Source organism: Trichechus manatus, unplaced genomic scaffold (assembly GCF_000243295.1).
Source record: "Trichechus manatus latirostris isolate Lorelei unplaced genomic scaffold, TriManLat1.0 scaffold00059, whole genome shotgun sequence".
In the NCBI taxonomy this organism is placed as follows: Eukaryota; Metazoa; Chordata; class Mammalia; order Sirenia; family Trichechidae; genus Trichechus; species Trichechus manatus.
The window spans coordinates 13,414,316-13,438,815 of record NW_004443995.1 but is presented as its reverse complement, the minus strand read 5'-3'; the positions used below and the strand labels follow the sequence as shown (position 1 = coordinate 13,438,815).

Below are 24,500 nucleotides of genomic sequence, written 5' to 3'. Positions count from 1 at the left end.
ATCTTGGATAGATATCTTCTCATCTTTCATGATATCAGGGAAGTTTTCTGTCAACAAATCTTCAACAATTTTCTCTGTATTTTCTGTTATCCCACCCTGTTCTGGTACTCCAATCACTCGTAGGTTATTTCTCTTGATAGAGTCCCACATGACTCTTACAGTTTCTTCATCTTTTTAATTCTTTTATCTGACTTTTTCTCAAATAAGTTGGAATCAAGAGCTTTATCTTCAGTGTCACTAATTCTAATTTCTACTGCCTCAGTTCTGCTCCTATGACTTTCTACTGAGTTGTCTAATTCTGAAATTTTATTGTTAATCTTCTGGATTTCTGATTGCTGTCTCTCTATGGATTCTTGCAGCCTATTAAATTTGTCGTTATGTTCTTGAATAACTTTTTTAAGTTCCGCTACTACTGTGTCTATATGTTCCTTGTCTGTTTCTGCTTTCCTTTGAATTTTCTGTCTTATTTCTAGAAGGGTTCTGTATATTAGTCTTTTGTATTCTGCCTCTGGTAATTCCAAGAAGTTCTCTTCCTCCAAAGAATTTATTGATTCTTTATTTTGGGAGCTTGCTGAAGCCAAAAGCTTGCCTCTTTATGTGACTTGATATTGAATGTTGTCTCCAAGCCATCAGTAATTTACTATAATTTTATTTTGTGTTTGCTTAGTGAGACCTAGCTTATTTTGTTTTGTTTTGATATGCCCAAATAGGCTGCTCGTGTGCACTAGTTTGATTTTTGACACCTTTGGATCTTTAACGTCCTGTCACCAGGTAGTTAGTTCTGTAACTAAGTATGTGCACACAGGAGTCCATTAAATTTTCCTATATGGGTTCAGCTCGGGTGTTCAGGCAGTCAGTCACCAAGTGTCTGATGCAGGCTCTCACCCCCAAGTCCTACAGAGGCATGGGTGATTGGTGCAGGCACTGGACTCTGGCTGTGGGAGGGGGTCACGCGCTGAGCCAGGCAGGGGGCTGTCGGCTGCCCCTGAGGGTCTGAAAGGAAAGCGTGTCCCTATTCTCTAGGGTGAGTAGATAGGTGAGTTTTGCAGCCGGACTAAGAGCACCCCACTCTGTTGGCTGTAAAGACTCGAGGGCACCACTGTTTCTTGAACTCCTGTAGCAGTTGACTAGGCACTTTAGGTGTTACCACCAGTCCTCAAGACCCTGCTGCAGATCGATAAAAGTGCCTACTTAAGGGGCAGGGCTGTTTCGAGGGTCACAAATCCTCCTGTTCACAGCTGAAGCAGTTGAAGTTACACTTCAGATGTTTGCCCTGTTGTACTGTGGCAGTGAGGGCTAACGCTGTTTAGATGGGTCCCCACAAGTCTACACAGGGGTGTAAGGCACTCAAAGTCTGTTGACCCCTGATAAATGTGGCCAGCAAAGGAGCTGTGCCGACCCTGTGTTCCTGGCCTAGGGGAGCCAGCAGCTTATTTGTTCCCTGTCCAAGGCCAGGAGAATGGCTCAGGGGGCCTTTTGGGACCTACTTCTAGCCCAGCGGACTCCCAGTGCAGAGCGCGGAGGCAGGAGGTAAAAGGGAGAGATGCTTTTCCCAAATCCGGTGCAGAGTGCAGAGGGAGGAGGTAAAAGGGAAAGAGGTTTTTTCCCAAATGGGCTTTTTTATTTATTTATTTTTAATCCCCGCAAAAGGGTGCACGCATGTACTCATCCTAGCCTCTTGGGAGCTGCTCTTCACTGGTTCGGAGTATCCAAGCAGAATCTCTGCTGCCAGGTCTCTCTTGATCGGGAACCTGCTTCCCGAGTGCACGCACAGCACAGCTGTTTGCCTGCTTCACCGGGGACCGGCATGGCTATGGCTCTGCTCTTTCACCACCACGGCTCTAGCCCTCCTCACCTTTTCCAAATGGTCTTCCTCTCCCGTATCACTCAGACAGATTTCTTAACCTTGCCTTGTTCAGGGCTGCCAAATGTTCATATAGAATCAAATAACTTCTTTTTCCAGGTCTTTGTTGTAAGAGGGAGATAGGAAGCGTCTAACTACTCTGCCATGTTGACCACGCCCCACAGTTGTCAATTTAAAAAAAAAAAAATAGGAAATTCAACTCTTGGAAGAATAGTCTGAAGGTGTAAGAATAAGTCTTTGAGACTATTGCCATCAGAGTCATTTTTTACACAAGTTTTGTGTCTAATACCTCTTTGCTATTATTTATAAAACATAGGAAATTAAGATTTGAGATTTTAGCAATTATATCTAAAATGAGTATAATATTTACTCAGTGGACAATGAAAGTGGATGTAGTATTTTTTAAACAGGCTATTTATTTTTCTCATGAAGCCCAAAGAAACTGCAATTAGAGAAATAAGCCAAAGGCCAAATGGTGATTATTTTGTACAGTTGTTGTAAAAAGAGACAGTTTACGTGGACAACATACATTGATTGGCCAGATCTCACTACAGGCTTGTCTTCGAAGGCACCACTAGGTGGGTTCAAACCACCAATGTTTTGGCTAGGAGTTGGTGCTTAACTGTTTGTGCCACTCAGGGACTCCTTCAGGTACTATTACTATCCACTATTAAATAATCATGGATTACCCTTTCCTCAATTTTGGAGAAATTTACTGAGTCTAGATACTTAGGTTAACTTACACAAAGCTGTAATTCTGTAAATTAGTGATCGTTAAGGTTGTGTGTCAACTTGGCTGGGCCATGATCCTCAGTGGTTTGGCAGTTATACAATGATGTAGTTTGGCAGTTATGTACAGTTATCCTCCATTTTATGATTTAATGCAATCAACTCCATGATGTGATCTGATGTAAACAGCCAATCAGTGGAAAGGGGAATTTTCTCAGGGGTGTGGCCTGCATCCAATATATATGGATGTTCTGGCAAAGCTCACTGGCTTTTGCTCCCTCTGGAGTCTGCATCCGGCTCGTCATCATCTGATTTCCAGTTCTTGGGACTTGAGCCAGCAGTCCGCTGCATTGTCTGCCGATCTTGGATTCGTCGGCCTCTGCAGCCCGTGAGCCAGCAGCCTGCCATCTGACTCGCTCATCTTCAGTTTGTCAGCCCCGGCAGCTATGTGAGTCAGGAGAAGCTTCCTGCCTGATGCCTCACTCACAGATTTGGGACTTGCCAGCCTCTAGAACTGCGTGAGCCACTTCCTTGCGAAAAATCTCTCTCTCTGTATATACATGCTTCACTGGTTTTATTTCTCTGGAGAACCCAGCCTAAGACAGTATGGAATATAACATTTTAACTAGGATTTTAAAAAATTAAAGTAAAAAACCCACTATTTTGTCTAAACATTTTACAGAGTTGCAATCTATTATAGTTTTCAAAGTTGCTCTCTAGATATACTTCATCAAATAAAGTAGATATATTAAATACACTAAAACAGCATTTTAGTAGTTACTGATTATAGTTTCTGTCATAATTAATTTTATTGGTTTTTATTATAACATTGGAGATGTTTTCCTACAGGAAAACAAAACAAAACACTCTGGGGTACTCATTTATGAAATTTTACTTACTTAGCAGGATGTATGTAGTCTCAGGGAAGACGCAGGAAAAACAGAAGTTCCCACGGTATTATAATTGTTGTTTATATGAGCTCAATGTGCCATGCAAACTCTAAGAAAACTTCTTTTGCTGAGGGGTGAGGAGGGGTGGGGAGAGACACAGACAGTAGGTTACATATCCTAAATCTGAGGGATCTGTCACTGTGTGGTAATTTTATTTGGTGGCAAAGAGTAGGAATCTATGGGATATATAAGACCAAGTGAAAGGATTTAAGGTCTTCACGACTGAAAATAAGTAATTTAAAATGTACACTGTTACTCAGGAAACACCATGTTAATTCGGAACAAGATTAAATCAAGAGGCTTTAGGCTCAATAAGGATTAAATTAAATAGCTAACACATTATCTGAATAATTTCTCTACTCCTATCTCAAAGTTATGGTACTACTTACTATAGATCTAGATGTTCCTTTCTCATCAAACACTCCCTGGGGGTCTCTTCTGCCTACTATCTCTGCCCTATTTAATTAAGCACCAGTTATCATAGGGTCGCTATGAGTTGGAATAAACTCAAAGGCAACGGGTTTGGTTTTGGTTTGGTATCAAGACTAGCTGTGGACCATTCAATTAGCTAATGATCATTCTTCAGCTAAATACAAAGTAGACAATTCATTCTAAAAATAGTGGTGAGACAGCTGGGCTACTGTTTGTGTTTTCTGCCAGTCAACTATAATCCCAAACATAAGAGAAAAGACCCCCTCTACAAACCTTTGTACGATGAATTTTCTTAACTTCCCTATAAAGGAAAAATGGACACAAAAGTATCAATTGACTTATATCCTCAGAGTTTCTGCTCCAATATTCCCATTCCTTTACTCTGAGACTTGTAGATTCATTAATTCTTCATTTACTACATGTAAAATAGGAGACTGAGGAAAAAATAAACAGGTGAGCTCACCTCAATTAAGATATATTTTGAACTTGTGATAAAATTTTCAGCAGTTAGTTTTCACCAAGATTTGCCGCAGCCCAGTAGTAGCAGATAGCTGCTATTAGCCAAGAGTGTCATTCCACCACTAGACTGTCAGTTTGTCATACTGTGGTGGCTTGCGTGTTGCTGTGATGCTGGAAGCTATGCCACCGATATTTCAAACGCCAGAAGGGTCACCCATGGTGGACAGGTTTCAACAGAGCTTCCAGACTAAGACAGACTGGGAAGAAGGACCTGGCGATCTGCTTCTGAAAAAACTGGCCAGTGAAAACCTTATGAATAGTAGCGGAACATTGTCTGATAGCAACATCATGATAAACGGAGAAAAAACTGAAGTTAAGAATTTCATTTTACTTGGATCTACAAGCAATGTCCACGGAAGCAGTGGTCACGAAATCAAACGACATATTGCATTGGGCAAATCTACTGCAAAAGACCTCTTTAAAGTGTTACAAAGCAAAGATATCACTTTGAGGACTAAGGTGTGCCTGACCCAAGCCATGATACTTTCAATCCCTAACATGCATGCAAAAGCTGGACAATGAACAAGGAAGACCAAAGAAGAATTGATGCCTTTGAATTATGGTGCTGGCGAAGAATATTGAATATACCATGAAGTGCCAGAAGAATGAACAAATCTATCTTGGAAGAAGAACAGCCAGAATGCTCCTTAGAAGCAAGGATGGTGAGAGTTCATCTCATGTACTTCGGACATGTTATCAGGAAGGACTAGTCTCAGGAGAAAGACATCATGCCTGGTAAAGTAGAGGGTTAGCAAAAAAGAGGAAGACCCCCAATGAGATGGACTGACACAGTGGCTGCAACAATGGGCTCAAGCATAGCAATGACTGTGAGGATGGCGTAGGACCAGGCAGTGTTTCATTCTGTTGTACACAGGGTTGCTATGAGTTGCAACGAACTCGACGGCACCTACAATAACAACACTGAAAGTTTATTTATCCATGGAAACCCAGGAAAAAATGAACAACCAGGTGTCAGAGAGATCAGTAAATAGAGAATAGTGGGGACACCAGCCACTTGTTCAACTCTTTTTCTCTCTCCTGGTTATCTGTCTCTATCCTTGCATTGCTCTATTCATTCTACATCATGTACTGTTGTTAGGTCCCATGGAGATGATTTTTGACTCAAGTGACCACTGTGATGGAGAAGAACTGTTCCATAGGGGTTTTCTTGGCTGTAATATTTACAAAAGCAGATCACCAGGTCTTTTTCCCACAGAGCCTCTGGGTGGGTTCAAATCACCAACTTTTTGGTTAGCAGCTGAGCTCTTAACCATTGCATCACCAGGGCTCCTTTACACCATACTACCTCCTCCTATATCTCATAGTTTATGTTCTTCTGACTTTAAAACCAGTTTTCATATGGCCTTCACCTTATTCACTCTCTCCGTATTACTATTTCTCTGCTTCAAGACCTGCTGCTAACTTACCTCTGTTTCTTCTGGATCACGTATATGAGACAGGGAATCTGATTTGCCCAGCTAATCTTTTTGAAGTAAGCTATACAAGCATAGGTCACGGGGTGACTGCTGGTATATTTATTTGACAACTTTTTATTAGGTGCCTACCGTTTCAGAAAAAGAGCCCTGATGGTGCAACAGTTAAGTGCTCGGCTGCTAATCAAAAGGTTGGTGATTCGAACCCACCCAGCAGCTCTGCAGGAGAAAGACCTAGCGACGTGCTTCTGTAAAGATTACACTAAGGAAACCCTATCGGGCAGTTCTACTCTGTCACACGGGTCGCTGTAAGTCGAAAATTGACTCGATGGCAACTAACAACAACAACTGTTTCAGACACTGTGCTAGGTTCTCGCCCAGGTGCCCAACCCTGCCCTGGTCAGCTGGCCATACCCCTCAGTAGGTTCTCCTTATATGTAACAGACTGGTAATCTGTATCTTTAAAACCACATCATTTTCACTTTTGAAAGTAAGGTGCATATGTCTGTCATATTATATCCTACAACAGGATTAAACAAAGGAATTGTTTTGTTTTCCTTGCTCTTGGTTGTTACTACTCCCAGTACGCATAAAAGGAACAGTGCAGTTCTTCTATAACTGCTGTGAAGGATCACTTGAAAAAGTGACCTCACAGCACAGTGCTCTTGAAAGAAACCTCATCAACTTCAAAGTTTACTTTAAGTATGCATCAGTAGTATAAAACTTCCCAATTTCACAGCATTATGACACAGAACAATAATCCCCTCAGAATCTTCTTACCTGGCACAGATACTATGGTAGGAAAAGCTGGAATAATAATTAAATAATTCCATTAGTTTCAAATCTATAAATTTATAAACTAATATGCCAAAGAGTGATTAAACTACTTTTGACAACTGTTTTAGTTGAGAATTACATTAAGTAAATTGTCTATTAAAACACAAAACACAGGTGTATGAAGGGAACTTTTAGTCCCTATCTAACCGGACACTCTTGACCGCTCTCTCTCAGTTTCTATGACGTCATAGTCTCTTGATTTTCTTCTCATCTCTCTGGCAGGTCGTCTCAGCTTTCCTCATTGGATAGTCTTTTTCTACTCAATCCTTGAATATTGGTATTTCCATAGTTCCAGTCCTGGCCCTCTTCTACCATACACACTTCCTTGAATGAATTAAAACCTATACCTAAGCTTTTTCTTAGAAACTGATGATTCCCAAATCTCTACCTTTAGCCTAGACTTCTTTCCTCAGGTTTAGACCCATATACCTGACTACCCACCGAAAATCTCTCCATCTGAAGAGATACCAGAAATCAGTGGCCAAAATTAATCTCATGAACTTAATACGTTTCCCCCAACTTAATACCACCCCATCCTCCCAAAAAAGAATGTTCCTTAATTCTGTATTCTATTTCAGTTAATGGCAACATCTAACAAGTTGCCCAAGCATTGGGAAAACTCTAGTGCCTCCTTGCACTTGCTCAAACCCTACACATACTCCCAATATACTTCAGGTGACAATCAGTCACAAGTCCTTTCGATGCTACTTCAAATACATCCCTTCTTCTTGAACCCAACTGCTGTAGCCTTAGTTCAAATCCTCATTTTTTGTTGTTGTTGTTTATTGTTGTAGTTTAAGTGAAAGTTTACAACAACTTAGTTTCTCATACAAAAATTTACACACACATTGTTATGTGACCAGAACTGCTCTCCCTATACTACGACGGCACACTCCTTTCCACCCTGATTTCCTGTGTCCAATGAACCAGCTCCTAACCCTCTCTGCCTTTTCATCTCACCTCCGGACAGAAGCTGCCCGTTTAGTTTCATGTATCTACTTGAGCTAAGAAGCACACTCTTCATGAGTATCATTTTATGTCCCACAGAACAGTCTAATCTTTGTCTGAAGAGGTGGCCAAATCCTTATAATTTTTACCTGAGTCCTATCTAACTGGTCTTCACAGTGCTTCAGCCCCAGCAATCTTATAACTAAATTCTATCGATATTTTCTCATTTAAAGTCTAAACTCCCTAGAAGTCTGGCAGTAAGCACAATCTGACTTTTGCCTATACATTTTTCACTGAAACAATTATGTATCTATTATATTTATTTCTCTTTAAGAATGTAAACTCCTTATGTACAAGGATCATGTTACCATCACAATAAACATATTGAATGAGTAAATACTTCTCCAGTCCTTCTGGTCACTTCCTCACACTTACCCAGTTTCCAAGCACCTTGAATTACTTGCCACTCTGCCATGATGCCTCGCTGTCACACTTCTGCACCTTTATGTATGCTGTGCCCCCACTCAGAATGCTCTCCATCTTATTCTCCACCTGAGTAGGTTTTATATTTACCCTTAAGATTCAGTTGAACCACCACCTCTTTTTAAAGAACTTCTACAAACCATTGTTCCTAATATTGCTTTGTGCTCCCATAGCTCACTGTATTTACTAAGCTATAACGTAATTGTTAATTTATTTGCCTGTCTCTTCCACCAGACTATGAAGTCCTTAAAGGCATAAACAGTGACTATCTTTGCTGTATACCCAGTACCTAACACAATGCCTGGCACTTAGCGGGCCCTCAATAAATACTTAGTGAATAAAGCATGATTCTGTCTTGTATAGGGATACTAGACTACATTGCCTAAATAATCTATAGTGCAGTGGTTAAGCGTTTGGCTGCTAACCAAAAGGTCGGCAGTTCAAAACCACCAGCCATTCCTTGAATACTCTATGGGGCAGTTCTACTCTGTCCTGTGGGGTAGCTATGAATCGGAATTCACTCCACAGCAACAGGTTAGGTTTTTTTCGTGTAAGAACATTCTAACAAAAAACAAAAGATACAAGGTTTCTCTTTTAAAAACACATATGATACTCTACTGTGCACCACATTTTAGTTTCAAAAAGAAATATACCCTAAATGCATAGTTACCTCAACCCCATTTTGGAAATAAATAATGTACAAATTTTGTATAATGTATACATTTTTATAATTGAATATATTACTTTTGGAGAAGATATAAAAGAGGATTAAATTTATGCAGTAAAAACTGTGTGTATCACACTAAAATATTCAACTCTGTCTTCAAAGATACCCTACAGTTAGTTACAAAAATCGATCTTTAAAAATATTTTATTTTAAATTAGCTAAATTCAATCAAAACTATCTGTCTTATCAAACCAATTTATGTTTGTAGATACTACCTAAATCGTTCCACTTTATATGAGGTTGTTTAAAATAGGCCCCTCATAAGACAGTAAATATAAACAGATTTTAAGATCAATAGAGAGAGTCAGAGCCTTTGTCTGCATTTTTCTATTTCGACCACACACATTAATGGACCTAAAATTATAATAGTAAATATTATTTTAACAGAAGAACTGACTTATTAATCACATCTGTCAAAGTACCATATATGGACTCATATAGCCATGCTACTGATCTAAGACACAAGGTAGAGAGCCAGAAGGCTTACCCACATGGAAGAAAGGGAAACATCATACAGCTTTCTTAACATAGAAGACTTGTTTCAAGTCTCCTCTCTATTTAAAAAAAAAAAAATCTCTTGGTAACAGCTTTATTATCTGAAGACAAAAACAAGGCTTAAAATTCACTCAAGTGCTTTTTGCCCCATCAATACTTTATCCTTTCATGGCCACACATTTTAGAGGCAAATCAAGAACAATGAGTCAAAAGGAGACTTTCACATATGCTGAAAATATCTGCTTAAGTTAACAAGTTGTTTTTCATATAATAGTACAGAAATAATTCTGAGAGCTGACACAACATATCTAATAAATCATTTTAATTTCACATTTAAGTACAAAAAGTTCTATAATAGTTTTTAAAAAGAGAAAAACTAGTAAGCAAATGGATCTATCCTGAAATACAATGCTGTCAATGACAGGATAATATCCATACGTCTACAAGGAAGACCAGTTAATACGACTATTATTCACATTTACACACCAACCACTAATGCCAAAGATGAAGAAATTGAAGATTTTTACCAACTTCTGCAGTCTGAAAATGACAGAACATGCAATCAAGATGCATTGATAATTATTGATGATTGGAATGTGAAAGCTGGAAACAAAGAAGAAAGATTGGTAGTTGGAAAATATGGCCTTGGTGACAGAAATTATGCCGGAGATCCCATGATAGAATTTTGCAAGACCAACGAGTTATTCACTGGAAATACCTTTTTTCAACAATATAAACAGCAACCATACCATGGACCTTGCCAGATGGAATACACAGGAATCAAATCAATTACATCTGTAGAAAGAGCCAATGCAGAAGCTCAATAATATCAGTCAGAACAAGGCCAAGGGCTGACTCCAGAACAGATAATTAACTGCCCATATGCAAGTTCAAACTGAAGCTGAAGAAAATTAAAACAAGTCCACGAAAGCCAAAGTACCACCTTGAGTATATCCCACCTGAATTTGGAGACCATCTCAAGAACAGATTTGACACATTGAACACTAATGACCGGAAGACCAGATGAGTTGTGGGATGACATCAAGAGCATCATACATGAAGAAAGCAAAAGGTCATTAAAAATACAGAAAAGAAAAAAGAGATCAAAATGGATGTCAGAAGAGATTCTGAAATTTACTCTTGAACGTAGAGTTAGCTACAGCAAATAGAAGAAATGATGAAGTAAAAGAGCTGAACAGAAGATTTCAAAGCAAGGCTTGAAAAGACAAAGTAAAATATTAAAATGAAATGTGCAAAGACCCACAGTTAAAAAACCAAAAGGGAAGAACACACTCGGCATTTCTCAACCTGAAAGAAGTGAAGGAAAAATTCAAGCCTCGAACTGCAATACTGAAGGATTCTATGGGCAAAATATGGAATGACAGGAAGCATCAAAAGAACTTGGAAGGAATACATAGAGTCACTGTACCAAAAAGAATTGGTTTCAGGTTGAGAGGGTTAAAATATTCATTCTAGAATATTAAAGAAAGATCTTGATCTCTTTGTAGGGATTTTTCAACACAGAAAACAAAGATCTAGAAATAATATCATACCTCATAACTGAACTGAAGATAAATATAGGGTGGAAAAAGAATAATTTGCCATTATTTTTTCTCATCTTAAATTTTTTAAAAAGTTACCACTTCAAATCAGTAGCAAAATTATAGAAAATAGGTCTTTACAGGGTTTCAAGTAAACAAATTCATAATTTCTAGTAAAAAAACAAAAAAAAAAGCACTCCAACTGACACTACACCCTCCAGTGGGCAAGCACCCATAGAAAATATAAAAAGATTTAGTTGGATTTTCTACTTAGTTAAATCAGTCCTACAACTAATGAAATGATGGCTCTAAAAACCCTCATAACAGTTCACACTACTTAGTATCTAAGTTAAAAGCAGCAAGGATTAAAATAATAATTTAAATCTTGTAGTGGAATAATGTAAAAATATAAAATTGTGATCTGCTTCACCTTTCCTTAAAAGACAAAGTGCTATTAGATTCTTATTTCCTTAATTTATAAAAGAATAAAACATAAACAGAATAAATTCATATAAAGATGTATAATTAAAAGATAAAGTATCTGTTATATCACAAACTGCAAAGCGCTAGGCACTAATATTTTAAAGCAACATCCAAAAATTATGGTTCCTTAGTGAGAACTGTAGCAGAAAAGCAGTATGTTCATTAAGTTTTTCAGGAAAACAACTTACATTATCACCTGGTAATATTTAGTGTTACTGGTCTCATGAGGCTATGCAGTCACTACTCAGAAATATAAACACACTTAGAATAAAATTAAAGGACTACCTAAAAGAACCCTTTTTCTATATGGCTAATGTTTCAGCATTTAAATGATGTAATAGAAGCAAAGGCTAGATTAAAAATATTCCACACTGGTCCAAATATCATTTTAAACTATTCCCATTAGCCTCTCAAAGTCCTTATTTAGTAAGCATGTTAGAGAAATTTACAACAGAATACAAAACATATATTTACTACATACATCTAGAAATCATGTTTGAAGATGCACATTTCCCAAAATGCATCAGAGTTTTTGAAAATATATACTCTAGGAAAAACTAGTACAGCTAAGACTATTTAAGGTCTTACATTAGGCTATGAGACTAGCAATTAAAAGACAACAGTGACATCTAGTGGGCATATCAAATACATGCCACACATATCTTGAATGGCAACATTGTATTTCTAGCATTTCACAAATCTCAACCAGCTTGAGGACTTATAGGACAAATTTTTAGTTATAAACCAAAACAAGCCAACAATATCCCCAAAAGGCTACTCAATGAGTGATCCAATCATCTGATAAATACAAAATGTTTAACAATTAAGGTATAAGAAGTATATATCTCAAGTCTTTACAGCACTAAACACTTATCAAATATATGACTAAAAGAGGCTATCAATAGGTCTGATGGGCATATGATAAGAAAAGGAATTTAAAAGGCTTTGAATGAAAAAGCACCGGGATAAATACAGAAAGTTACAAAGAAAACTACAACTGAGTTATCTGTGAATTTATTCAAGTGTTGAAAGCATAGATTAACCGGTATGTTCTGTCCGACAAAAATAAAAACTAAAAGAAGAAAATCTCATTAATGATAATTTTTTAAAAACTGAAATTAGTTCTCATTCTTTAAATGTTTATCTTGAAAAAGACCAGGTAGTCTACTCAACAGAGGGACAAATTCAACCATGGTACACGTAATAAAGCATTTTTTTCATTAAAAAAAAAAAATATATATATATATATATATATATATCTCCCCAGGTGGACAATCTCCTTTCCTATTCTTATTTGTCAATATGAAAACAAGTTTCACAAGAGAACAACAGTGCACGTAATGAGAAAGCAATGAAGGCATATATGATTTTTGCTATTTTGTTGCTAACTCAGGTAAGCAAACACTAAGTCCAGGTCTCAACTTAAGTGGAATACTTCAAAGATCAAAAGTGCTTCTCAGATCTCTCAGAGCCACCAAATTTAAACTATTTTAATGATTATTTAAGCCCAATGCTTTTCCAACAAGAAAAAAATGCTAAGGGCCAGAATTTCACAAGTTGATAATTATTAAAAGTCACTGGAAATATCTCTGAATGTAAATATGTTGTGACTACATAGTATAAAATTCAGGTTGTGATAGCACTAGGTCAATAGTTTCAAAAAGTTACACACAGGATAAATTGTGGTATATTCAAACAATGGAACACAAAAAGGAATGAAGTACTGATACATGCAACAACATGGATGAATAATAAAAAAAAAAAAAAATTGTGCTGAGTAAAAGAAGTCTTCCATAAAAGCGTATAACCTGTGTGATTTTATTTACATGATGTCCTAGAACAGGCAAAAACGAATCTATGGTGGAAAAAAATAAATAAAACCAGAACAATGATTACCTCTGAGGGTAGGATAGATGTGGAGATGACTGGGAAGGGGCACGAAGGAATTTTCTGGAGTGAAAGAAATGCTCTATATCATAATAGGAGTTTGGGTTACATGGATGTATGTATTTACCAAAATTCACCAAATAATATACTTAAGATTTATACAAAATTCTATGTAAATTTTATCCTTAAAAAAACATCTTAAGCAAATATTGGTAACTTTAGTTATTACATATCATTTTGAAGTGTTTGGGGTGAAGTGTACTGATGTTTGCAACTTATTCTGAATGTATAAAAAAAATTAGATTGATGGAAGCACAGATGGGCATTTGTAGTTAGAGAATAATACTTTGTAATAAAGCAAATATAGCAAAACATTAACAATTGTAGAATCTAGTTGGTGTATATATTGGAGTTCACTGTATAACTCTCTCAGCTTCTCTATATGTCTGAAAATTTCCATTATAAACTGTTGGGAAAAAATTAAGATGACAATCAGAATTCAAAAGAAAATATCATATACAAACATGCTTTCTTAAATATTAACAACTTTCCTTTTATATATAAATATCTTAATCTGTCTAATCTAATGTCAAATGTGACTATTATCTAAAGAACAAAAGTTAAAGGATGACACATTCTTAAAAATTTAAAAGACATACCCGAATTTCTTGAAGGTTGTGAAAATTATTTCCTACTCTAACCGAGATCTTGCTTGGTGTATAGCTTTCATCGGATTTGTAGTCTGCATAAATACATAATGTCTTCACTGTTGTTTTTCTTCTAAAAGCAATAAATTAAAAACAACACATCATTTATCATATGGAAAGATTATTTCTAAAGCACCTTACCTTCTGATTTAAAAATCAGTTTGCTAAAATGAATATTTGAATCAATGATTTTCCATTTCCTTTCCTTTCAATAATGATGAAAATGAAGAACATGTAAAAACACAGGTACAGATATAATAATATCTTACTTATATAGACATCTCTTATCTAGAACATGGCCAAGAACCAGATATGAGCAAAGAAGGAACAGTTCAGTCATAATAGGTACCTTAGAGTACAAACATAAGGATTTCAGTCTTCATTTTTATTTTAGACAAAGACATTATTCTAACAAGTTTAGTTTTCTTTACTAGTTAATTACTTAATTCCCTGTATTACTACTTGAAAATGACTAGCTAAGTGAGAAATTAAATTCAGCAGACAGAAAAAACATTTTTTTATAAAATAGAAGGCATAATCTATTACTTAATGCAAGAAATCAAACTCTGATCTTAAATATATTTATATATATATCTTAGGGAAATAAGAAAAGAACATATAAGAAAATTAAACTCAGAAAGAATACAAGTGGTAAAAAAAATATGAAAAGATATTCAATGTCTAATAATCAAAGAAACAGAAATTAAAACACATATTAGTTTTTATTATCATACTGGCAAATATTAAAATGGTTGATAATACTCAAATTTGTTTAGAAAAAGAAAACTTCATAGCCAGCTAGTGGGTATGTAACATTTGATCCACTAAATCAACTACTCAGAATGCATTAAAAGACAACAGTAATAAGACTATTCAAAAAATAGATGTAAAAAATCATTTATTGTCCTGTGGTTAAAATGCCAAAAAATTATAAACCTATATATCCATCTCAATAGGGAATGATTAAATAAATTATATCCATTCAATGAAATACTATACAACTATTTTAAGTGATTATGCAAGTATATGGCTACAACAGAAAAAAACAAATTAGAAAATAGTATATATACAAGCATAGCATTTGGGGGAAGACAAATATAAAAAACAAAAGTATATAAACGTATACAGATGTATAGAAAAAGACCTAGATGGAATCATACAAAAATAGTAAAAGTAATTATTCGGATAGGGTGGAACTATGACAGATCTTCATTTTCTTCTTTATGATCTTCTATATTTTCTGAACAGTTTTTCACAATAAGCATGTATTATTTTGTTTATCAGGAAAAAAATTAGACAATTTAAACTATCAACCAAAAAAACCATTAGAAGTCTATTTAAATGTGCTTTAAAAGTTAAGTTCCGGTATAAACTGGTACTAACTTAATAACAATGAGCTCCTTGAACAGAAGGAGTTTGTGTCAAAAGTCAGCCCATAAAAACAGCAGGGGCTCTGTAGCTCTTAGTGAGGGGCCAAGCTATTCATCAGAAAGGAGTGGAGAAGTTAAGGACTTCTCTTTAAATAATAAAGACAGATCAAGATGTAAAATGCTAACTACCCAGAAACTGCTGACAGGATAAATACCATTACTAGGCTTTCAAAAGAGGCCAGAGGTATCAAACTGACATCTTTCTCTCTTGGCTGGCCCAGGAAGGAGACAGGAGAGGAAGCAAGGAAGAAATTGGAAATGTTTAAAGGCAAAAATTTCCCTGATGAGCCATAAGCAGGCAGTAAAAGTTCTTTCTTACTACAGACAGATCAAAAGATCATGAAGATTACTCTTAAGAACTTTTTTTAAAATGAAAATATCAAGCTTAGAATACTTTTATTTCCAGGTTATGAAAGTCAGAGTAACTTAATCACTGGAACCCAGAAAAGAATCAGGGTGAGATTAATAAGGTAAAGAATAAAAATAACACTACATAATGGTAATAAGAACAACAATAGCAGCATATAGCAACTTTGCTGTCTGGCCCAGAAGAAATGCTTTATATGTACAGGCAGTCCCCGGGTTACAAACGTCTAACTTACGGACAACTCCTACTTGCCCTTTAATGTTACGTAAATTTGCCCTCACTTTGAAACAACTGAACCAACAGGTGTAGTCACAACAAATTCCTCCTCACAATCACCTTCATTTGCTGCTCATGCAGCTTTTAAATCACTGAAAAGGCTCTAAACCTTTTCTTGCACTAAACAAAACAAAACCCATTGACATCAAGTCGATTCCGATTCATAGGGACCCCACAGGACAGAGTAGACTGTCCCAATAGGGCTTCCGAGGAGCAGCTGGTGGATTCGAACGGCAACCTTTTGGTTACTGCCGAGCTCTTAACCACTGCACCACCAGGGTTCCTTTCGTGCACTAAAGCAAGGCTAAATAAGAACTGTATGCACTTGTTCTGACTTACTTACAATTTCTTACAGATACAGTCAGGAACAGATCTCATTTGTAACCCAGGGACTGCCTGTATTATCTCATTTATTCCTCAACCTTATGATATAGGAACTACTATCATCTCCATTTCACTGATTAAAAACAAAAAAACTATTAGTAACACTCAGGTTAATAACTGGCTTAAAGTCAAAAAGCTAATAGGTGGGCACAGTTGGGATTCAAACGTGCATCTGTCTGCCTCACATGATCTTAACCACTATACACACTACTGCCTTCCTGTTACTTAATCCTACTTAGTTTGTACAACAGTCATTGATATCAGTTTACAGTGATATGTAGAGGTTTGCAGTTCTTTAAATTTTATCTAAACCCTGGGTTCTTATCCTAAGGTCCATGTATCCCCAGAAATTATATGCGCAATTTATGCTATGTATATACTTTCATCAGATTTGCCAAGGAAACTGTGATTCACCAAGTTTAAAATTATTACTCTAAAAGTTACCCTTAAAAACTGTAAAAAACATTTATCAGTTTTATCTTATGATGATTTTTTAAAAATAATATTCATGCTGTTTCTCAAATATGAGAAGATTAAATACACAGATTCTAAGATATAATGGCAGCTACCCAAATTGCTCAAATCATCATACTAATAATCACCATATACTGAATGCCAGGCATTGTGCTAAACTCTTGGGATGAAGTATCGGGGGAGGAGGAAAAAAGGAGGATAATACTTCTTCACCATTCCTGATGACATGAGTAACACTCCTGACCTCTTTCTGTCCCCTCACCCATCTCCTTTCTCATGAGAAAGAGCTGCTGACAGGAAGCAAACATTTGCTCTGTTCCTTCATGCCACAAAAATAGGGGCAGGCTCTACCTGGTCTAGCACTTTTATAACTGGATGGGTAAGTCTGTTTAATTCTAGGGTTCAACATTAGAAAATTCACCTGACTGCAGATATACCGTAAGTCCCCTTCTCAAGTATCAGCTTTGTCAGTTTCACAAAGGTGTTATTTTGGCCTCTATCTGCTGACTCTTGAATAACTTCCCAACTGGTTTAGAACTCATGAACTTCCAATAGGAGACATTAGTGGAAGATCCTCCTAGTTGCCTGCCTAATATCTTGTTTCCCTTTCTTTCTTCACAGCATCCAGTTAGGTGGAATTTCATTAAATATCTTGGATCACGAGGCAATCTTGAAGACAGAATCGCTAAGAGTCGTGGAATGGAAAAAGAGAAGGAATTTGGGTCCATAATCACCTTATGGGGCTGCCATACCACTAGACTGCCAGACTCCTCTTACGTGAGAGAGAAATAAACTTCTACCTTGTTTAAAACATTGTTATTAGAAACTCTGTTACTATCAACAGTCATTCCTAATTAATACAGCATTATTATGCCCACATTACAGATGAGGAAACTGAGGCTCAGGTCAGGTTAAGTAACTAGCCCACATTTATACATCTAGTAAGGTGCAGACTCAGAATTTGAATCCAGGGCTGTTTGACTGCACTACATTTAAGAGTAACTAATAACTCCTGGGGCACAAGACTTAAAACCAAAAAACAAAATGATTATAAAATTCTGTTTATCATTTGCTGTTAGCATGCCAGACACGCTACTGCCAGAAGACTGAGACATAAAAAAAACATATTTAATAAAGATTCCACATGTTGTTGTTGCATGCCATCAGGGTGATTCTGACTTACAGCGACCCTATTAACATGTCTAAAACAAAAAGCAAATTATTTACATTTACAAATGACAACGTTTTTCTTTGTTCCTGATACAATGGGGGAAATGTCCTTTGTGTAAAAGTTTGTTTCTAATCAATGTAACAGAATGCTACATGGAAATTTTCACTGAAAACTAACACAATGAAGACCATGTTTTAACAGAATATGTGAGACCAAATGCAAAATTTGCAATGGGTGTGATAAAAACAAACAACAAAAAAGAAAAACCAGGAGTGTTTACCCATGAAGAAATAACTGCTGCAGGAGTAGCCCTCCCACCATAAGCAACTAGAATTCTGGACAACATACAGGAAACAAGTGTTTTAGACACCGAGCAACAGGCAGAAGAAGCCTGTGAGCCCTAAAAGAAAGGAAACAAATGAGGTGACCCTATGAACAACCTGGTTTTCTGACTGAAGGTAATTTCTGTACTGCAATGCGAGAAAGGATAAGCCAAACAGAATCTGGCAGTCTCGCTGAGCTGAGGAAAAACTCCAGAAAAAAACTCCAGAAGTCTGTATGGGTCCCCTGGAGTCCAGGTGGAAGTTGTATTGCCTTTTATGGCCCTGCCTTAGAAATCACAGTGTCATAACATCCACATTCTATCAGGCAAAACACAGCCACAAAGCCCTGCACACTTTCAAAGAAAATCTAACACCTACTCATAATAAGGAGCCCTGGTGGTATAGTGGTTAAGAGCTCGGCTGCTAACCAAAAGGTCGGCAGTTTGAATCTACCAGCCACCTCCTTGGAAACCCTGTGGGTCGGTTCTACTCTGTCCTGTAGGGTTCCTATGAATGGGAATCGACTCGACGGCAACAGGTACGGGTGTTCATAATAAAAAGTCTCAGCAAATTAGTAATAGAAGGGAACTTCATTAACCTGATAACGTGAAGGATTACCTTAGTTTCTATGTCAGAAGGATGAACAACCTTAGCAGGAAGCTGGAGGTATTACACAGACCTAGGATCTTAGGAAGGAGTAAATGATGAGTGCACTCTCATCAAGGGAATTGCAGGAGATTCATCCATAACATTAAAATACTGTAAAGGCACAATCAACCCACAAAAGCATCCATAAGATAAACAGTCAGCTTTAAACATACAAGCAAGTCCAGAGAGCACCAATGCTAGATAGAATTCGTAATTATGTACTTTCCTTCTCTCTTTAGCTCTTCTCCATTCCCATACTATCAGGCCTGGAGAGTTCAGAAATTAGTTAAGAATATGGGAGAGAAAAAAATAAAAGCTAAGTAAGAAAAGAGAAGCAAACCACATCCATCTTCTCCTATTTTCAATAAGCCCAAGTTTAGGAAGAAACATCAACTTTAAAGCAAAATCGAGGCTTTCTCTATTAGCAAGGACAGAATGTTTTAATTTCTAGACTATGTTTTCCATTTGAAATTAATAGAGAACTATATATATTACCTAAAAATGACCCAAAAATGTCATACGTCCTCCCCACTGAGTTCTTAACTAAGGTGGGAGAAGAACTTGTCCCTGATTTAAAAGGACAATAAGATACGAGTAATGCTATTTTATGACCATACACTATGAGTCCAACTTGACACATACATACCAATTATTTCTAAAACCTACATGATGAGCTAGCTGAGATACTGCTACAAGAATCAAGAGTTACTTATTTTGTCTATGAAGGAAAGACTATTTAAGCAATCAAATATTTGTTTCATCTTAACAAAATATAAACTACAAACTGAACTCTTTCAAGCTTATTCACAATATAATTTTTTTCAATGCAAGAAAGTCCTTCTTTGGTATATAATATATGCAAAAATGTATGAAAATCAGTGGAAGAAAGTTGAACACTGGACTTACACATTAATGGGGATACAAAGGTTGGTTGCTTGAGAACTAAAAAATGGACCAAATGCTGAATCACATTGGAACCCTGGTGGCGTAGTGGTTAACCAGCTGCTAACCAAAAGGTTGGCAGTTTGAATTGACCAGCCACTTCCTTGGAAACCCTATGGGACAGTTCTACTTTGTCCTATAGGGTCGCTATGAGTCGGAATCAACTTGACGGCAATGGATTTGGTTTGGTTTGAATCACATTACAAATTTTAGTCATAAACTTTGACAATGAATTTCTAACATATCCTCTAATTTTATTTTTTCATTCATAATTCAATGTGTAGTTGACTGGTAAAGTCCCATGATAAAAATGACACTGAACATCACTTTTTTTTTTTAATTTGCAGAAAGTTTGATGGAGGCAGATCAAGCACAAGCACACATTGTATCTTATTCCTGCTCTGTATAATCTTTCAGTATTTACCCTTTTAAACTGGCGAGAACTTTAAATGATCTATATCAAACTAAACACCATTCCAATTTTTCTTATGCCATCATTAAGAATTTCCAAAAACTCTTTAACAAACAGAAAAGAGTTCACTACATCTTTCATAAGAGCAAACAGCTTCTCTACTTTCCATTTAATTACAATATTATACACCCTAAGGAAATTTTATTTTCTTAGGATATTTGTCCCTTCTTCTTCATTTTAGCACTTTTTCCCCCTAATTGCAAAGCTGAGATTATCTCTTTATAGGGGGTAGGTCTTTTCATCTATTCATTTAGTAGGTAAGGGTTTTAAATATATGTTATTCTAATTTTTATGAAGATTATTTCTTTGTAAACTTTCTGCATGGCTGACAGAACATTACATTGTACCAAAGAGAAAACAGAAATATAGGTTTTTCCAAATAAAAATGGATATTCAGTGTATAAGCTCTACATAAGACTTCCACTAATAGTGTCTCTATTCTTGAATTAGGAGATATTTCATCTTTATTTTATATATATATATATATATATATATAATTGTACTTTAGCTAAAGGTATACAAAACAGTTTCTCATTAAACAGTCAGTACACATATTGTTTTATGACATTGGTTAACAACCCCACGACATGCCAACACTCTCCCTTCTCCACCTTGGAGGACTTTTTTTTTCTTTTTGGTGAAACTATACATAGCCAAAGTTACACCATTTCAAAAGTTTCTACATGTACAATTCAGTGACATCAATTACATTCTTCCAGTTGTGCTGCTATTCTTATTATCCTTTTCCAAATTATTCCATCACCATTATCTTCAACTCACTGCCCCCTAGGCTTCCCATCAAACTTTTTGAGGTGCTGTTGTCAATTTGATCTCACATAGATAATTCTTTTTGTGTGTGTACCTTAGATGAAGGTTTGCAGAACAAATAGTTTCTCATTAAACAGTTAGTACATATATTGCCCTATGACAACGGTTAACAACTTCATGACACGTCAACACTGTCCATACTCAACCTTGGGTTCCCCATCACCAGCTTTCTTGTCCCCTAATGCCTACTAGTCCTTGTCCCTGGACTGCTGTGCCTCATTAGTCCTGTTTTGTTTTATGAGGCTGTGCCATCCCCGGCTGAACGATGAACTTTGGGAGGGGCTCTACCACTGAGCTAAGAGGGTGTCCGGGGGTCATACTCTCGGGGTTTCTCCACTCTGTCAGGCCAGTAAATCTGGTCTTTTTTCTGTGAGTTAGAATTCTGTTCTACATCCTTTTCCAGCTCTGTCCAGGACCCTCTGTTGTGATCCTGGTCAGAGCAGTCAGTGGTGGTAGCTGGGCACCATCTAGCTGTACTGGACTCAGTCTGACGGAGGCCGTGATAGCTGTGGTCCATTAGTCCTTTGGACTAATCTTTTCCTTGTATCCTGTTCTCTTCATTCTCCCTTGCTCCTGAAGGGGTGAGACCAGCAGAATATCTTAGATAGCTGCTCACAGGTCTTTAAGACTCCAGATACTACTCAAAAAGGTAGAACGTAGAACACTGTCTTTATAAACTGTGTTATGCCAATTGAGCTAGATGTTCCCTGAGACCATGGTCCCCACAGCCCTCCACCCAACAATTCAGTCCCTCAGGGAGTTTGGATGTGTCTATGGAGCTTGCATGACCTTTCCTTGTTCAAGTTGTGGGGCTTCCGCAAATTTACCACTTATCTATTTAGTTCCCCCCTACCCCTCCCAACCCTCGTAACCAACAAAGAATGTTTCTTTTTGTGAGTAAACTTTTATATAGTTTTTACAGTAGAGGTCTCACACAATATTTGTCCTTTTCTGATTGACTTATTTCACTCAGCATAATCTCCTCCAGTTTTGTCCATGTTATGAGATGCTTCACAGATTCATCATTGTTCTTTATTGTTGCATAATACTCCATTGTGTGTATGTACCATAGTTTCTTTATCCATTCATCTGTTGATGGGTATCTAGATTGTTTCCATCTTTTTACTATTCTGAACAGTGCTACAATGAATATGGGTGTGCATATGTCTATTCGTGTGATGGCTCTTATTTCTCTAGGATATATTCCTAGGAGTGGGATTGCTGGATCGTATGGTATTTCTATTTCTAGCTTTCTAAGGAAGCGACATATCATTTTCCAAAGTGGTTATATCTCTTTGCATTCCCACCAGCATTGCATAAGAGTTCCAATCTCCCTGCAGCCTCTCCAACATTTGTCATTTCCAGTGTTTTTGATTTGTGCCAGTAAAGCTGGGGTGAGATGATATCTTATTGTGGTTTTAATTTGCATTTCTCTAATGGTTAGTGATCACAAGCATTTCCTCATGAGTCTGTTGGCCACTTGAATGTCTTTTCTGGTGAAGTGTCTGTTCATTTCCTTTACCCATTTTTTAATTGAATTATTTGTCCTTTTGTTGTAGAGGTGTTGGATGTTCTTGTAAATTTTAGAGATAGGACCTTTCTATGACTTGTATTGTCCAAAAATTTTTTACTAGTCGGTAGGTTCTCTTTTTACTCTTTTGGTGAAGTCTTTTGATGAGCATAAGTGTTTAATTTTTAGAAAATCCCAGTAATCTAGCTTATCTTCTTGGGTTTGTGTGTTGTTATTTATGGTTTGTATCCTGTTAATGCTGTGCATTAGGGCCTCTAGCGTTGATCCTATTTTTTCTTCTATGAACTTTATAGTTTTGGGCTTTATATTTAGGTCTTTGATCCAAATTGACTTAGTTTTTGTGTATGGTGTGAGCTATGGGTCCTGTTTCATTTTTTTGCAGATGTACATCCAGTTTTGCCAGCACCATTTGTTAAAAAGACTATCTTTTCCCCATTTGATGGACTTCGGGCCCATGTCAAAGATCACGTGACTGTAGGTGGATGGATTTACTTCTGGGTTCTCAATTCTGTTCCACTGGTCAATGTGTCTTGTCACTGTAGCCGTACCAGGCTGTTCTGACTACCGCAGCTCTATAGCAGGTTCTGAAGTCAGGTAGTACGAGTCCTCCTACTTTATTCTTCTTCTTCAATAGAGGTTTACTTATCCGGGGCTTCTTCCCTTTCCATATAAAGTTAATGATTAGTTTATCCATCTCTTTAAAGAATGTTGTTGGTATTTGGATCGGACTTGCACTGTATTTGTAAATTATTTTGGGTAGAATTGTCATTTTCACTATGTTGAGTCTCTATCCATGAGCATGGTATGTTTTTCCATTTATGTAGATCCCTTTGGGTTTCTGGTAGTAGTGTTTTGTAGATTTCTTTGTATAGGTCTTTCACATCCCTGGTCAGATTTATTCCTAAGTATTTTATCTTTTCAGGGGATATTGAAAATGGTATTGTTTTCCTGATTTCCTTTTCATCGTTCTCTTTATTGGTGTATAGGAATCCAACTAATTTTTGTATGTTTATCTTGTATCCTGCTACTCTGCTGAATCTTTCTATTAGTTCCAATAGATTTCTCGTGGAGTCTTTAGGGTTTTCTACATATAGAATCATATCATCCACAAACAGGGATAGTTTAACTTTTTCATTACCAACTTGGATGCCCGTTTCTTTTTCTTGCCTTACTGCTCTAGCTACCACTTCCAGCACGATGTTAAATAGGAGTGGAGATAAAGGGTATCCTTGTCTTGTTCCTGTTCTCAAGAAGAATGTTTTCAGCCTCTCTCCATTAGGAATGATGTTGGCTGATTGGCTTTGCATAGATGCCCTTTATTATGTTGAGAAATTTCCCTTCTATACCTATTTTATTGAGAGTTTCTATCAGGAATGGGTGTTGAACTTTGTCAAATGCCTTTTCTGAGTCAATTGAGATGATCATGTGGTTCTTTTCTTTCTTTTTATTTATGTGGTGGACTATGTTGATTGATTTTCTAATGCTGAACCATCTTTGCATACCTGGTATGAATCCTACTTGGTTGTGGTGTATTATTTTTTTGATATGATGCTGAATTCTATTGGCTAGAATTTTGTTGAGAATTTTTGTGTCTATATTCATGACAGATATGCGTCTGT

General features: G+C 36.7%; 1 protein-coding gene across 5 annotated transcripts in view; it reads right to left on the bottom strand.

Moving 5' to 3' along the window:
* The window catches only part of ANAPC10 (anaphase promoting complex subunit 10), a 159,853-nt gene that overhangs the window by 84,796 nt on the left and 50,557 nt on the right, over window positions 1-24,500 (bottom strand). For 3 of the 5 annotated variants that reach the window (XM_023733581.1, XM_004378854.2, XM_023733582.1), the window contains exon 4: window positions 13,988-14,108. In XM_023733581.1, the coding sequence (XP_023589349.1) occupies window positions 13,988-14,108 (121 nt within the window). Of the gene's footprint in view, window positions 1-3,580; window positions 3,611-12,708; window positions 13,795-13,987; window positions 14,109-24,500 lie in introns of those variants that run through there. The other 2 variants (XM_023733585.1, XM_023733584.1) reach the window with 2 other exon arrangements.